Raw genomic sequence first — 13961 nt, 5'->3', positions numbered from 1 at the left:
TCCCGGGTCTCTGTTGGTCACGTGGGCCAGAGCAGCGTGTGCTCTGCTCCCACCCCAGCCAAGCAGCCCCCTAGCATGGTGCCCGGCAAGTGTCCCCTCCAGCCCCCCCTTCACTACAATTCTGCCTCACTCCTCACTTCCCCCGCCAGACGCAGCAGGCGGAAATTGGCCCTGCCGGGCTTCCGTCCGAGGGAAACAGGAAATACCAGTCATTTCCTGTTTTTTGGTTTTGTTTTGTTTTTTAAACTGGCCGGAGCCCGCAAATACCAGACTGTCTGGGTGAATACTGGACACCTGGCACCCTACTACACTCACCATGGTGGCAAGAGCTGCAGGGAAGCAGAGCGCCACAGCAACCTCTAATCTTCTGCCATCTCCCAGGTTTGCCTGATGGCTCTTCTACACTGTGCTGGTGGGAAGTGGAGAGCCCCAGCTACAGTGTGGTTTGGTTTGGGAGATGGCAGCAGAGAGAGCAGGCTATTCTGTAGCTCCACTTGCCTGCAGTGAGTGTGGCAGGAGGCCCAACCCCTGCTGCTGACCTCAGCCCGCCCAGGGTCCTATGGGCTAATCTGAGTATGGGGGATTGTCATGTCCATAGGATGGTTGGTGTGGCTGCTGCAGGGCCCCCCACAGTGTGGGTTTTGGACAGCTGTGCTGAATCAGATGGGATGGTTCTGTACACCTCCCCAGGCCACAGGGACATGCCAGCAGTGGTACAGAGCTAGCAGCTGGAACCTCTTGCTCTGCTGCGCAACTGGTGGTAGCAGCAAGAGCCCCGGGGGGGGGGGGGGAGTTAAATCCTGTGGCAGGCAGGCCCAGAAGAATGCACAGAGACCCCCTACCATGACACCTGAGGTCATGGGCAGCTGGGGAAGGTAAGCTGCTGCCCTGTCCCTTGAGCAACCTTCCCCTCTGCCAGTGTAGCCAAGCCCCGCCTAACCCCAGCACAATCCTTCCTGTCCAACTGGAAAACTGGGATTGCCACGCGACGGCTCCAGGCCCCTTCCCCCTCACAGCCCCAGTGAACTGCACGCCGGCCCCTTCCTCCTCCCTTCGCAGCCCAGCTGAGCCATGCATCGCCTCCCCCTGCATAGAGCTGGGCTTCTAGCCTCCCCACCCACTGCAGCACATTAAGACTCTCTGAGCCTAGAACTATGAATGTTGCCGGACCAGAGTTCTGGTTTATAAAAGTTTAACCTGTAGAAGTTTCTTTAGATTAATCTTAAGTGTATGGAGGGTGAGTATTCTTCAGACGCAAGTAAGTAAAATATGACACTTTCATTATCATCATACCAAATGGTAAGTGAAGTATGTTTGGCATGTATGGGATACATTTTTGTTTAGTTTTAGGAAGTTGGCTGTTAAGAGGGAAGTTTTCATGGGAAAAAAAACAAAAGAAAAAACACGTTCTCTGTTTCTACTTTGAAAAAACATCAAGAATGAATAGCGGAAATCTAGTAAATGCTTCTAGCGGCCAGTTAGACATTAGGTTTTCATTCACTAATAACAGTATAATACCTGATCCTATTAATTTAAAATTAGACATTTGGGGCTTTTTTTATTCTCTTGGAGGTTTTTTTTTAGCAGATGTGTGCTTTTTTTTGTTTGAGAAAGTGATCTCAAGTTTTATTTTCTTAAAAAAAAAAAAAATCTGAATAGTGAACCAACAATCTGAGAGTAATAATAGGGTTGAAAATTACATGGAACAGCAGTTGTTGTTATTTTGGTCTGTGTTGGAATAACCATAATGTTGAGTTATAGCATTCATGGGGTATTAAATACTTTGTATGTTCACCTTTATTTAATATCCTATTTTTCTTTTACTTTAAAGACTAAAAACCAAAAGTTCTTATCTACATGCAGTGTGGACTGGAATAAATCTTGTAGATGAATGAAAATTAGGCTGTGGGAGAAAAATGAAAGAGGAAAGATCGATAAGCAAGTGTTTATTTTTTTTTCTAATTTTCCCTGTTCAGATGTTGGCAACCCTTCTGAGTCACCATGGACACTTTGGGCTCTGTGATTTGGGGGTAGGCATGCTAGCTGTAGGGGATTAATTTTTTATTTTTTTTAAATAAACAAACAATGAAAGGAACACAAGGTGACTTACAGTTTGAATATGTTCTCAAATACTTGCACACTTCATAGGATCTCAGATTGTATTGTTCAGTTTTATAAGTCATCAAAGTTACAAGGCCAGACAGTACAAGACTAGAGATTACTACATAGACATAATGTGTTGAGGTGGGAATTTCTATACTAAACTAGAGGACAACGTACATGAATAGGAAGAGCAGGAAAAAAAAAAGGACGGAAGGTTTAAGAGAACTTGAGGTCTAACATTCTTTGGGCACTTCCAGTGTGGTTTTTTTTTAAAATCCTAATCTGTTTAAAAGATGGATATCTTCAAAATTCATATAACTAGTCACTATTGTGATAAGCTGTGTTTATAAAATACACTAGGTGCCCAGTTGTTACCCAGGCGACAAAGGCACCTTGAAGAAAATAGAAATCAAAAGGTGACCCCTGTATCAGGGTAGCCCCTGTTTCAGAGAATGCAGGTACCCTTTTCCTGTATCTGTCACCAGTGGGCTGGAGTAATCCCTCAGTGCATCCTCCTAGTGTAATACAGAAATAATAAAGAGGGACACCCTATGTAAGTTGACACACATATTAAGATATTAAAATTACAATAACGGGGAAAATGGGAAATTCAAACAAGAATCAAACAATAACGCAAACAATAGTAAGTCTCCTTAACTAACAATAACTATATAACAGTGTAGGGATTTCATCAGAGGCGTGAAGCCTAGGCCCAGATACTGACTTTGGCCAGGAAGAAAGGAAGAATTGATAGGAAAGAACCCAAAGAAGTATACCCCTTTTACATTGGGAGGTACCAGTGGTGCTGTGCAGCTGAGACCTGGGACCTTCTACCCTTGAGCTAGTTTGAAGCTGTCAGGGAGGAACTTCAGGGACATCACAGTGGGGAGCTTCTATGGTGGAAGTGGATCACTGGCGGTACATCTTCCCTTTCCCTTGTCATTGCCGCTATGGTGGCCCGGTGCTGACAGGAGTGTGGATGGGAAGACCACACGCCCCCAGCAGCCTCACAGGCCCTTAAATCTTTTCTGTAGTATGAAACTCTGAGGTGATGGGAATGTTCTGGGTGGGCGGAAAACACCAGTTCTGGCTGGTGAGAGCCAGCACTGCTCAGAGTCCTCTGCTACTGACAGGCATTTTGATCAAAATGGAGTCCTAAGATCAAAAGTTCACTGACTCCATTTTGAATGATTTTTATATTAACTCCTTTAATCCCAACACAGTTTTGAAAATTTTGGCCATAGGTGGTTGAGGAGCTCAAAATTCCTGCATCTTATCTATGGTTTGAAACTATTCTTTGTATTCAGGATAGTTTTATTGATTTTTTTTGGAGGTAGACTCTCATATAAATGAAATACAGGATTAGCAGAGCCAACCAAAACACAGAACCTGAATCTTGATTGGTAGTTCAGTCTCTAAGCTCATTCAGTCCTTTCCTCTCTCTGCGTGCCAGTTATGGGAGTGACTTTTTCCAGTGTCCTTTTGTTTGCTCATCATCTGGACAATGTTACTGTACCTACAACTGAAATACTAGTGATATAGCTGTTGTAAATAAGGGCTTGCTGGATCCAAATGTTGGTATGCAGTGGTACTGTAGCAATGTTTTCCCATAATATTGGAGAGACAAAAGATGGGTAAGAGAATCTTTTATTGACGAATTTCTGTTGGTGAGAGAGACTATGTACACACTACCTCTGGTTTAAGTGGGTATAAATTATGTCTCTCAGGGAAGTGACTACTTTGACCAATCACCAGTAGGGACAGCTCTTCCATTAACATATCTACTGCTGCTTGTGGGACCTAGAGCAATTAAGTTGATGGGAGAGCTCTCAGTTTAGATCTACATTAGTATTTTACTAGCAGCATCGCTGCGCTGCAGCTGAGCTGCTGTAACGCTTGGTGTTCAACCAGTTCTGAAGCTGTAGCCACTATAGTGGCTACTAGTACAGCGAACTAACCAAATTATTCTGAAATTGTAAATAATATAGTGGCTATTGCTATAGTCAGCTAACCACACTCACCTGGCCAAATAGCCAAATGGGGGCTAGAGGCTAGCGTGTTGGACACAGCAGGTGTAAGCTCTCTAGTTAGCCGTAGCCTGAAGCAAGCTTTTGAAATGAGACACAGCTCTTCTGGTTTCCCTGACCTGAAGAAGGGAAAGCTTTTGGGTTGAAAGCTTTACACTCTCTCACCAACAGAAATTGGTCCAGTAAAAGATGTCTCATCCACCTTGTCTTGTAAATGTTGTTAGCAGTTTCATGCCTTGATCTGCCTTGGTTTGTCTGTGTTAAAGTTAAGCCTGTTCCCTTGTTGGCTTTTAAATTAGTGCCTTGATAGATGGTGTGTGGACAGAAGCACTCTGCTCTGTTATATTCCTAGATTCTAGGTTTGGATCTTGTAATGATTATCTGTGCCTCTGTCTACTGCACTTTCAAGAGGATTTTTCTCATGGCCCCATTGTTAGGAATATGGGAGTGTGACTATGAGCCCAGACTCTAAGATTCTTAGTTTGTCTTAATGTATGTCTTTTCAAAAAGGACTACATTAATGAAAAGTAGGAGCTTTTTACTTTGTACTCAGGGAGTTCATATGGGTAAGTTACAGTGTAGTACTGGCCAATGCCACAATGGGGTGGACAAACACAGCTCACTATAGACTGTAGTGCAGGGGCTAACAGATCAGATGTATTTATTTAGTTTTTGTAATTGGTTTATTACTGTTACCTTAAAGATTGAAGGCTCTGTAAGAAGGCAGGGGAGAGAAAACCCACACACCTATGAGGGGGAAGAGTGTGAAAGGGAAAGATGAAGAGTGCATGTTTAGTATGGAAAGAAATGCCAGCTCTTTAACACTCAGATAAAGACAATGTTTTTTTTCCTGTCCATCTTAAATAACTATGAAAATATTTCAGTAATGGAAGAATAACTTTTAAATTGTTTTCCCCTATAGACGATTAATTTAGGCAAACATTTTTTATATTTATAGTCACTTGAACAAAAACTTGATTCTCCGATAACGTATTTTATTATCTTTTATGTAGCCTTTGTTTCTCTGCAAACAAGTTTCTTTCAAGCCATTTGATGTGTTTTTTCCTGTCTCTCCTACCTCTCCTTCGTATTATGTTTGGCTCAGAGCAGTGCTCTTCACAACATCCACTGGCAACACTAAAATAGAGATGCAACTTTATATTTCTGTATGTGCAGAATCCAGGATAGTTAGGTCATCGATATTGGTACCATGAATTGGTTTAGTGATATGGATTCATTGCCACCCTGCAAGCTAGTTTTCCATAGGTAGTCCTATTCATAGGGCCCTGAAATACAAGAAACTGTTCCCTTTTACAGAGAATTCATTAGTGGTTTATTTCTCTCCATTTTAAAATTGAATAGGTGATGTAAGTATTGATTAAAACCAGCATATACAGTGGCAAAATAAATCTTAGTACACTTATTTTTCTACTAAAACCATAGATGACAAACTTTGCCTGGAGTAAAAACCTGCTTTCTTTGCATTCATCACATTTCTGTAATTACTACATGTATTGTCTGAAAATGTGTAACTTTGCTATAGAGAGAGCTTTAAAAGAGTATTTGTATCGTATGGTACTAAGTATGCTTAATTTGTGTGAAACTTACAATGTTTCATAAAATATTATTCAGCCATATCCTTTTTAAACAGGCTCCTTATAGTGTTAACTATGAAAAGTGTTAGAAATGTTTCCAGGTGTAATAAAAGCTAGAAAAAGAGGAACTAGCATAGATTGAGTGTAGAATAAACTAACTAATTACAATCCATTTTTTTCTATAATTAGCTGCCATCATAAATGCAAGAGAGAAAGCTAGTATTTATAAGTATGTGTTCAACTACCTGCAGTGGTAGATCACTGCCAATTTTTCTTGTATACCAGCAGGAAACATTTCTTATATAAGCTGTTTCCTTACTTTAAATGATGTCCTGCTTCTGGGGTTATAAAACCTACTGTGCCATATATCAGATATGTAGTCACCTATGCTGACTGACTTTATGCATGCTGCAGAGTTCTATTGACCGTAAAACCCAGAAAGGGGTGAGGTAATTTTCCTTCTCAAATTCCATAGTGCTGACAGTAAATATTGTGAATATATGCCATTGTTTTTCTTTGCATGCTGTAAAGCAAGATCTGCTGATGCTAATTTTATCATTCATTTCTTTCCAGGAAGCTATTTAATGCCTAGAAATTAGGACAAGTATGTGAGAAGTCCAGTCAATCAATGTGGATTTCTTCTATCAGAAGTCTTCACTTTTGCCTGCTATAGACCCTTTAGATATTCTTCTCTGTGCCATGCTCTGTGGCTCTCATCACAAGAGGAATTTGTCTTCATGAAGATTCTTAACATTGGTAATGTGATGAATAAATTTGAGATCCTTGGGGTTGTAGGTGAAGGTAAGTCAGATCATCTTAATTAAATAGGAATTAGAACTAAGACAGTGTTCAGGAGTAGTACTGTTAAACAGTACTGGAATACTATTTATTTAAATGTTTTCTACATTATCCAATATATTGATTTCAATTACAACACAGAATACAAAATGTACATTGCTCACTTCATATTTTAATTACAAATATTTGACTGTAAAACAAAAGAAATAGTAGTTTTCATTTCTTCCATTACAAGTACTATGGTATAATTTCTCCAACATGAAAATTGATCTTACAAATGTAGAGTTGTGTACAAAAAAACCCTTGCATTCAAAAACAAAACAATGTAAAACTTGAGAGCCTACAAGTCTCAGATGAATTACTTAGACAGAAAAGTTTTACATTTGCAGGAAATAACGCTGCCTGTTTCTTGTTTACAATGTCACCTGAAAGTGAGAACGGGTGTTCACATGGCATTGTTGAAGCTGGCATCAAGATATTTACATGCAGGATGTGCTGAGGAGTCATATGTCCCTTCATGCTTCAGCCACCATTCCAACGGATGTACGCCCATGCTGATGACTAGTTCTATTTGATAATGGTCCAAAGCAGTGTGGACTTACGCATTTTCATTTTCTGCATCTGACTCAGATGCAGATCAGTAAAAGGTTGATTTTTCTTTTCTGGTGGTTTATGTTCTGTAGTTTCCACACTGGAGTGTTGCTCTGTTAAGACTTCTCAAAGAACGTTCCTCACTTCATCCCTTTAAGTTTGGAAGGCACATCAGATTCTTAAACCTTGGATCAAGTGCTGTAGCTCTCTTTAGAAATGTGGCTTTTGTGAAATCTATAGTGAAAGCATTCTTAAAACGAACATGTGCTGGGTCATTGTCTGAGACTGCAATAATATGAAATATATGACAGAGTTTGGGTAAAACAACAGGAGACATTCAATTCTCCCCCAAGAAATTTGGTCACAAATTTAATTACTGCATTATTTTTTAACAAAGGTCATCAGCATTGAAGTAAGTCCTCTTGAATGGTGGTCAAAGCATGAAGGGGCATACAAATAGTTAGCACATCTGGCATTCAAATACCTTGCAATGCCAGTTACAAAAGTGCCATGTGAACACCTGTTTTCATTTTCTGGTGACATTGTAAATAAGAATCGGGCAGCATTATTTCCCATAAAAATATAACTTGTTTCTCTAAGTGATTGCCTAAATAAGTAGTAGGGCTCAGTGGACTTGTAAATGGTGAAAGTTATACATTGTTTTGTTTCCGAATGCAGCTATGTAACCAAAAAAAATCTACATTTGTAAGTTGTACTTTCATAATAAAGAGATGCACTGCTGTACTTCTTTGTATGAGGTGAATTGAAAAAATATGATTTATTCATTTTTACAATGCATATATTTTTATTACAAATATTATTCTATGCTTAATTATGGACATTATCGAGCTAGACAAAATATTATTTGCATATACAAGTTAACATATTAAGTAATAAAGTCATTGTCTTAATTTTAAGATGGCAGGATGTCCTAAAGAAGTGAAACAATTATTTTACCATTCTAAATCCAACTGAACTCTTACGTATTGGGGTGGGAAAAATCCAGATCGTTAGTGGTGAAGTTAAGCTGACCTAAGTCCCTGTGTAGGCAGGCAGTGCTAGGTCAACAGAAGAATTCTTCTGTCAACCTATCTGCTGTGTCTTGAGGAGGTAGATACCTGTACCAATGGGAGAATGCCACTATAGCTATGCTGCTTAGCATTTTATGTGTAGATAAGTCGCAAGAGATGCCTTAAAAGTAATCAAAGCAGAATTACCAGAATGTACATGAAATGACACTTTTTTTTCTGTTCTTGTTTTTAAAAAAAATAATGTAATGTGTAATGTTACTGTCTACACTAGTAACTCTTACCAGAATATACAGATTTTCAGATAGTCTTGCATATTCATATTTATAAAAATAAAGAATTCACAGAAGAATTTCAAAATCATATACTTACCAGCAGCTTCATTTTTAAATTTTGCGACACAAAAATGCAACAAAACATTTTAGCTATAAGTGTAAGAAAATAGTATAAGGAACAGTGCATCTGTAATACACGTTAGGCAAATGTGAAATATAGAGTATTTTACTTTTCCCACAGCATAGTAATTAATCTGTTTGTTTTTTCCATTTGTGTTCCAGGAGCCTATGGGGTTGTACTTAAATGCAGACACAAGGTAAATAGAGTGCTTTAAATCGAATATATAAAGGAGAATGTTTGTTTGTTCGTTTGTGCGCTAATAACTTGGACACTATAAGAGCTACCACAACCAAACTTTGCATGGGAGAAGGTTTTAAGGTACTGTGGGAGGGAAGAGATGAGAGACCGATGCCTCTCCCCAGGGCTGCACAGAGCTTGGTAGTGTGGGGAGAAGCGGCTTCCTGGGAGAAGTGGCGGGGACAGTCGCTCACTAAGGACGGCGGAGGGATAACCTGTCACCCCGGAGAAGGTTTTAAGGGACGGTGGGAGGAAAGAGATGAGAGACCGCCTCTCCCCGGGGCTGCACGGAGCTTGGCAGTATGGGGAGAAGTGGGTTCCCTGGGGAAGCGGTGGGGCTAGTCACTCACTAAGGCCGGTGAAGGGACAAGGAAGCGGAGGGTGGGCTCGGGCACCGGCGGCAGGCGTGCGGCTTCCTTCCCTCTCCCTCCCCTCAGGCTTCTCACCTCAGTTATATCAACTGTCAACTTATATTTCAATGATGTATACTGACTAAGCGCAAGGACAGTCACTTAAAATAGTTGGAATTGATTTGGAGACATCTTGTTTTTCACATGGACACCTCTATGTTGCGTGTTCAAGAGTTGGAAGTGGAAAAAAATTGTACATATTTGTTAAGAATAATGAAACCGAAAATATAGTTTACAATAAAGTTTGATAACATGTAAAATTGGTTGTTTTATACTTTATTTATTTTAATCCCTATAGAACTCAGTGCAACTTTTCTACTATTCAAAAAATGATAATGAACTACTGTTTTTCTAAATTTTGTTCCTCCACGTTTCTGAGCAACGCCGGGTAACTCCCGTTAGTTGTATATAAATGTTGATCCATGGATGAGACGAAGAATTAAATTTTAAACATGGGTAATAAGACCTGGGTTGCTAATGTGTATTAGACATATGTTATGCTGCTTTTTTCGGGGTAGACCTTGACCTACAGTCTGTTGGTTCAGAGTTTTGATTGGACTATATTGGGATAAGAGATAATAAAAAATAGAACTTATTTTTTATATATTATAATGCAGAAATTTGGATAACCTATTCTGGGTTACTAGTCTGGGCATGCCTCAGCTGTAATCCTGGGAATTAAAATCGAGAGCTGGATAAATGGAAACATTGTCAAATGATTCACAGCCATAGCCTCTAGTACAGGTTGAACCTCTCTCATCCAGCATTCTCTGGTCCGGCAACATCCATAGTCTGGTATAATTTTAGTTAGCCGGATGTCCACTTATGCATGTGGCCAGGTTTCCCATGGACCCATAAAGTTTGTTTACAGCTACTATTCCTGGCTCTTGGTGTTCTGTGCTGCTGTTTAGCTCTAATTTACCCCTAAATGTCTTCTAAGAGCCCAGTAAGCAGCATTGGTAATGCTGCAAGATAATATTGACCTCCTGTGGTTTGGAAAATTCTCTGGTTTGGCACCAGTCTGGTCCCAAAGATGCCAGATTATAAAAGTTCAACCTGTAGAATGTTTTGAAATTAATCATAGCTTGCCAATATGATGATTCTGGTTGTTTCTGTAACGGAAGCAAGTTGTTCAGGACTGATACATGGAATTTCCATGGCTACTGTTTGATAAACTAACTGCAGTAAAAGACTATTTGCTTTAGTCTAGTAAAGGACAAATGAAAAAGAGAAACAACAGTTTTGAGGTATTTGAAATTAATTCACTGCATCTGAAATAAAATGGATCATTTTTGTGGACTTGAATGTGTGTTGGGGTTGTTCATTCTCCATCCTAGTTGCTCTGCTTTTGGACATGATTTCCTGTATTTGAGGACTGTCAAAAATATAAGTGAGGTCCATTTAAATTTGGCTTCTTGCATGAATTCCAATTTTGCAATCTGGTTAGCATTATATGCTTTTATGGGATGGGATGTGATGTGAAGGAGTGGAAGGACCAAGATTGAGGAAGTTAAGAGAAACTTGTCCAAGAAGTAAAAATGTGTTCCAATTCCTTGGTATCTCTTGTCTTTACTCAAAAAATCTATGTTCTTAAAAATCGTAGTGTGTGTAATGCCTACTTCCTAATTTTAGTTTCAGATGTCTAAATTCAACTTGGGATGCTTAGTTTACTTTAGTGTTACAGCACTTGAAGAATATTATGAAATTACTATTTATAAATTAACTATCTTGACTACGTATTATAATATTGGGAATAAAAATATGTAAAAGTTTCTGGTAGTACAAAAAGATATTGATACAAAATACCAAATTTTAGAAGAGTTCTCTGAATGGCAAAAATTCTGCTTCCCTGGTCTGGCAAATTACCTTGTTTGGGACTTGTCAGGTCTCATGGGTGCCAAACCAGGGAAGTCTAACCTGTACTTCACTGCTGATTAGTTTTGATTTAAATGTTTATTTTTATGAGTGAGTGAAATTTGGAACTATGGATGGAGAGCAGATGTCCCACATTTTCCCATGCAGTTCATATCCTTATATTGCACTTTGTGAATTCAAACACTTTATATACTAGGCCATCTCACGTAGTGTGGTTGGCATAGAAATGGCTTATCCAAAATGAATAATGTTTTAGTAGTTTTTAAGTCTGTATGTCATGTAGGCTAGCTCAATAAGAGACATGCATATTGGCTTGTGATAAAAAGCTCCCATTATGCCATGGTTATGACTGTTTCATTTCACTGATAGATGTGACGTTGCACTGTTTATCTGATATTTTAAATTAATAATTTTCATTTTCCTCTTATATAGCTTAAAATTGTAATGGGCAGATTTAGTGTTGCTGAAAATGATGGACTGATGCTAGTGGCCAAAGTGAAATATAATACTGGCAGGAGCTGGGTAAGCTTCCCAATGCAGTTGAGCCAATGAAAACTCAGTAGTGATCTGCAACATTCTTAGGATTCAGTAAAGGAATCTCTTGGGCATAGATTGGAAATCGTATCAGTGTCAGAAGTTTATCTTCCTTCCCGGTAATGATACCTCTGCAAATGCAATTTTCCTTTCCTTCCTGGAATTAGTAATTTATTCCTAAGAACCAGAATGCAGGAATTCAATTATTTATCTTTAGAGACACAGTGGTTCAATATGCAGAGTGAAGCCTTGATTGTTATATTATTATAAGCCCATACCTGGATACAATTTATAGAAATAAACCAAAGTTGACAGGTATAATTCTCCCTCCAAATATGGCAAATACACTCTTACAAACCAAAGTCTCAGCCAAGTACAGATTGAAAGAGAGGAATTCCAGATAGGAGACGTCCTGCCAAAGGGATGTCAAATATCTCAATAATAGAAGGCCTGAATAAGCAGATGATTTTTACTTCCAAAAGGGGTAATGTTTCAACTAGAATGACTTGTTGGATTTAAATTAAATAATCTAATGAGTGAGCCAGTAAGATTAAGGAGAGAAAGTATGACTACAGAATGAGTGTGTATAAGGAAAGAAGAATTTTCTTAAATCCAGTCGTGCCTGCTTTGTCAATATCTAGAAATATATTAAAATTCTCTGATCTTTGGAAAAATCTATATCTCCCACTCTTGTCTTTTCTTTGTGTGTTTGGGATCACAACGATTAGCTGTGCCAGTAGTCACTAGAGCAGGGGTTGGCAATAATTTTTGAGTGGAGGCCACTTTAGAAATTTAAGTGGCCCTTGCTGGCCCAGAAGGGGCAGGGCCTCAGGCGGAAAGGGCGGGGCCAGTATACTTCTGTGCTCCCCCACAGACAGACCCTGATTGGTCTGGGGGTGGGGAAGCATGCAAAGTCTTTGCCCCCACCCTGAAAGAGCTACAAGCTGTTTTGAACAGGTGCCCCCAGGTCAATAAGGGCCTGGGGAGGGGGAGCATGTGAAGTCTCTTGCTCCCTGCCGCCTCCCTGTAAGGGAGTGCCGTGCTTAGGATCAACTGCCAGCTGAGCAGCAGTTGGCAGTTCACTTTAAGTGCCGAGCCCCTTGCAGGGTACGAGGCGACTTCATGAGCTCCTTCCACCCAGAAACCCGGATTGGCCTGGGCAGGAAGCATGCAAAGTCTGCTCCCACCCTGCAAGGAGTACACGGTGCTTAGAAGCGTCACTCTCTACTGGCAGGGCAGGAGGAGATTTTGCGCATTTTCCCTGCCTCCAGGCCCTATTTGGCCTGCGGGCGGGGGGAGCAGTGAGGCCTCTGTGAGCCGGAACAACTTGCTTGGCCGGCCGTATCTGGCCCGCAGAGGCCCTTTTGCCCACTGTTGCACTAGAAGATCATGCATCTTGTAGTGTATTTATGCCAGCTGACAGGTGGTTGGAAGGGCAAAAACAGTCTTTATCCCTGAATCTATAGCAATCTTACAGGATACTGCCACTAAATCAAAATCTGAATATTAAGTCATCTAAGATGCTCCTCTTCTTTTCTGTTCCATCTTTTTTCACATAAGTCATGCCATCGGTAACTGACAGTCATTACTGCCTCCCTTCAGTTACTCTTATTTTATCCTAACCCTGCTTCCCGCCTTGATCATCTCTCCCTTTGTGCCCAGTTTGGAGTGGCATAATATGTGTCTATAGCACCAAATGGGCACTGTTTAGTTGAGCTAGAAACAGTTTGACTGGACAAGGATAAATCATCTTGCCTGAGCCAGGTATAGTGTGGATGGAACCATAACTTCCAACTCTAGCCTCACTGCTCCTGAGCCACTGTAACTCCTGAGCTGAAGCAACTCCTGCTATTTGAGTTCTGAAACTCTCTTCCATGTCCCCAACTCTTGCAAAGCACCCCAAATCCTAACCTGAATCAGTGTCTCCAACCAGTGGGATTGATTTATCCAAATGAACTGAAGGGATGGGGGAAGAGCTGGCTGAGTTAACTTTGATGTCACAATGCTCGTCAATGCTGGAGAACCAAATGAATGCTCATTAGAGTTGTTCATTTACCGCAAAAATCAATTGGGTTTTCCCCACTGAAGGATAGAAGACTCCCCAGAATTTTGGAAACAATCAGATGCAATCTGCAAAAGGATCTTATGATGTGACGATGTTGAGTAGCAGCTGTCACTTTGGTTGGCCAAAAACAGCAATAGTTGAAATGAATCCAGATTAGCAGTTACTCTTCTAATTATATCCCAAGAAGAATTTTATCATTAAGGCCCAACAGACACTGTTGCAGGGTGACAAACTGATTTACAGGAATATGTTTATTCTTCCAGAGAAATTAATTCAGAGAAATACGTCAAAGGCATTTTGGA

General features: G+C 40.1%; 1 protein-coding gene across 7 annotated transcripts in view; it reads left to right on the top strand.

Annotated features, from left to right (window-relative positions):
• The window catches only part of CDKL5 (cyclin dependent kinase like 5), a 161354-nt gene that overhangs the window by 48787 nt on the left and 98606 nt on the right, over positions 1 to 13961 (top strand). For 6 of the 7 annotated variants that reach the window (XM_075913853.1, XM_075913845.1, XM_075913860.1 and 3 more), the window contains exons 3-4: positions 6299 to 6526; positions 8700 to 8734. The exons of the other annotated variant lie outside the window; for it this stretch is intronic. In XM_075913853.1, coding sequence (XP_075769968.1) covers positions 6463 to 6526; positions 8700 to 8734 — 99 coding nt within the window. In that variant the 5' untranslated portion in view covers positions 6299 to 6462. The remainder of the gene's footprint in view (positions 1 to 6298; positions 6527 to 8699; positions 8735 to 13961) is intronic. 7 annotated transcript variants of the gene reach the window in all.

This window comes from Pelodiscus sinensis, chromosome 1 (assembly GCF_049634645.1).
Source record: "Pelodiscus sinensis isolate JC-2024 chromosome 1, ASM4963464v1, whole genome shotgun sequence".
NCBI lineage: Eukaryota > Metazoa > Chordata > Testudines > Trionychidae > Pelodiscus > Pelodiscus sinensis.
Note: the sequence above shows the minus strand (reverse complement) of the source record. Positions and strands in the feature narration are given on the sequence as shown.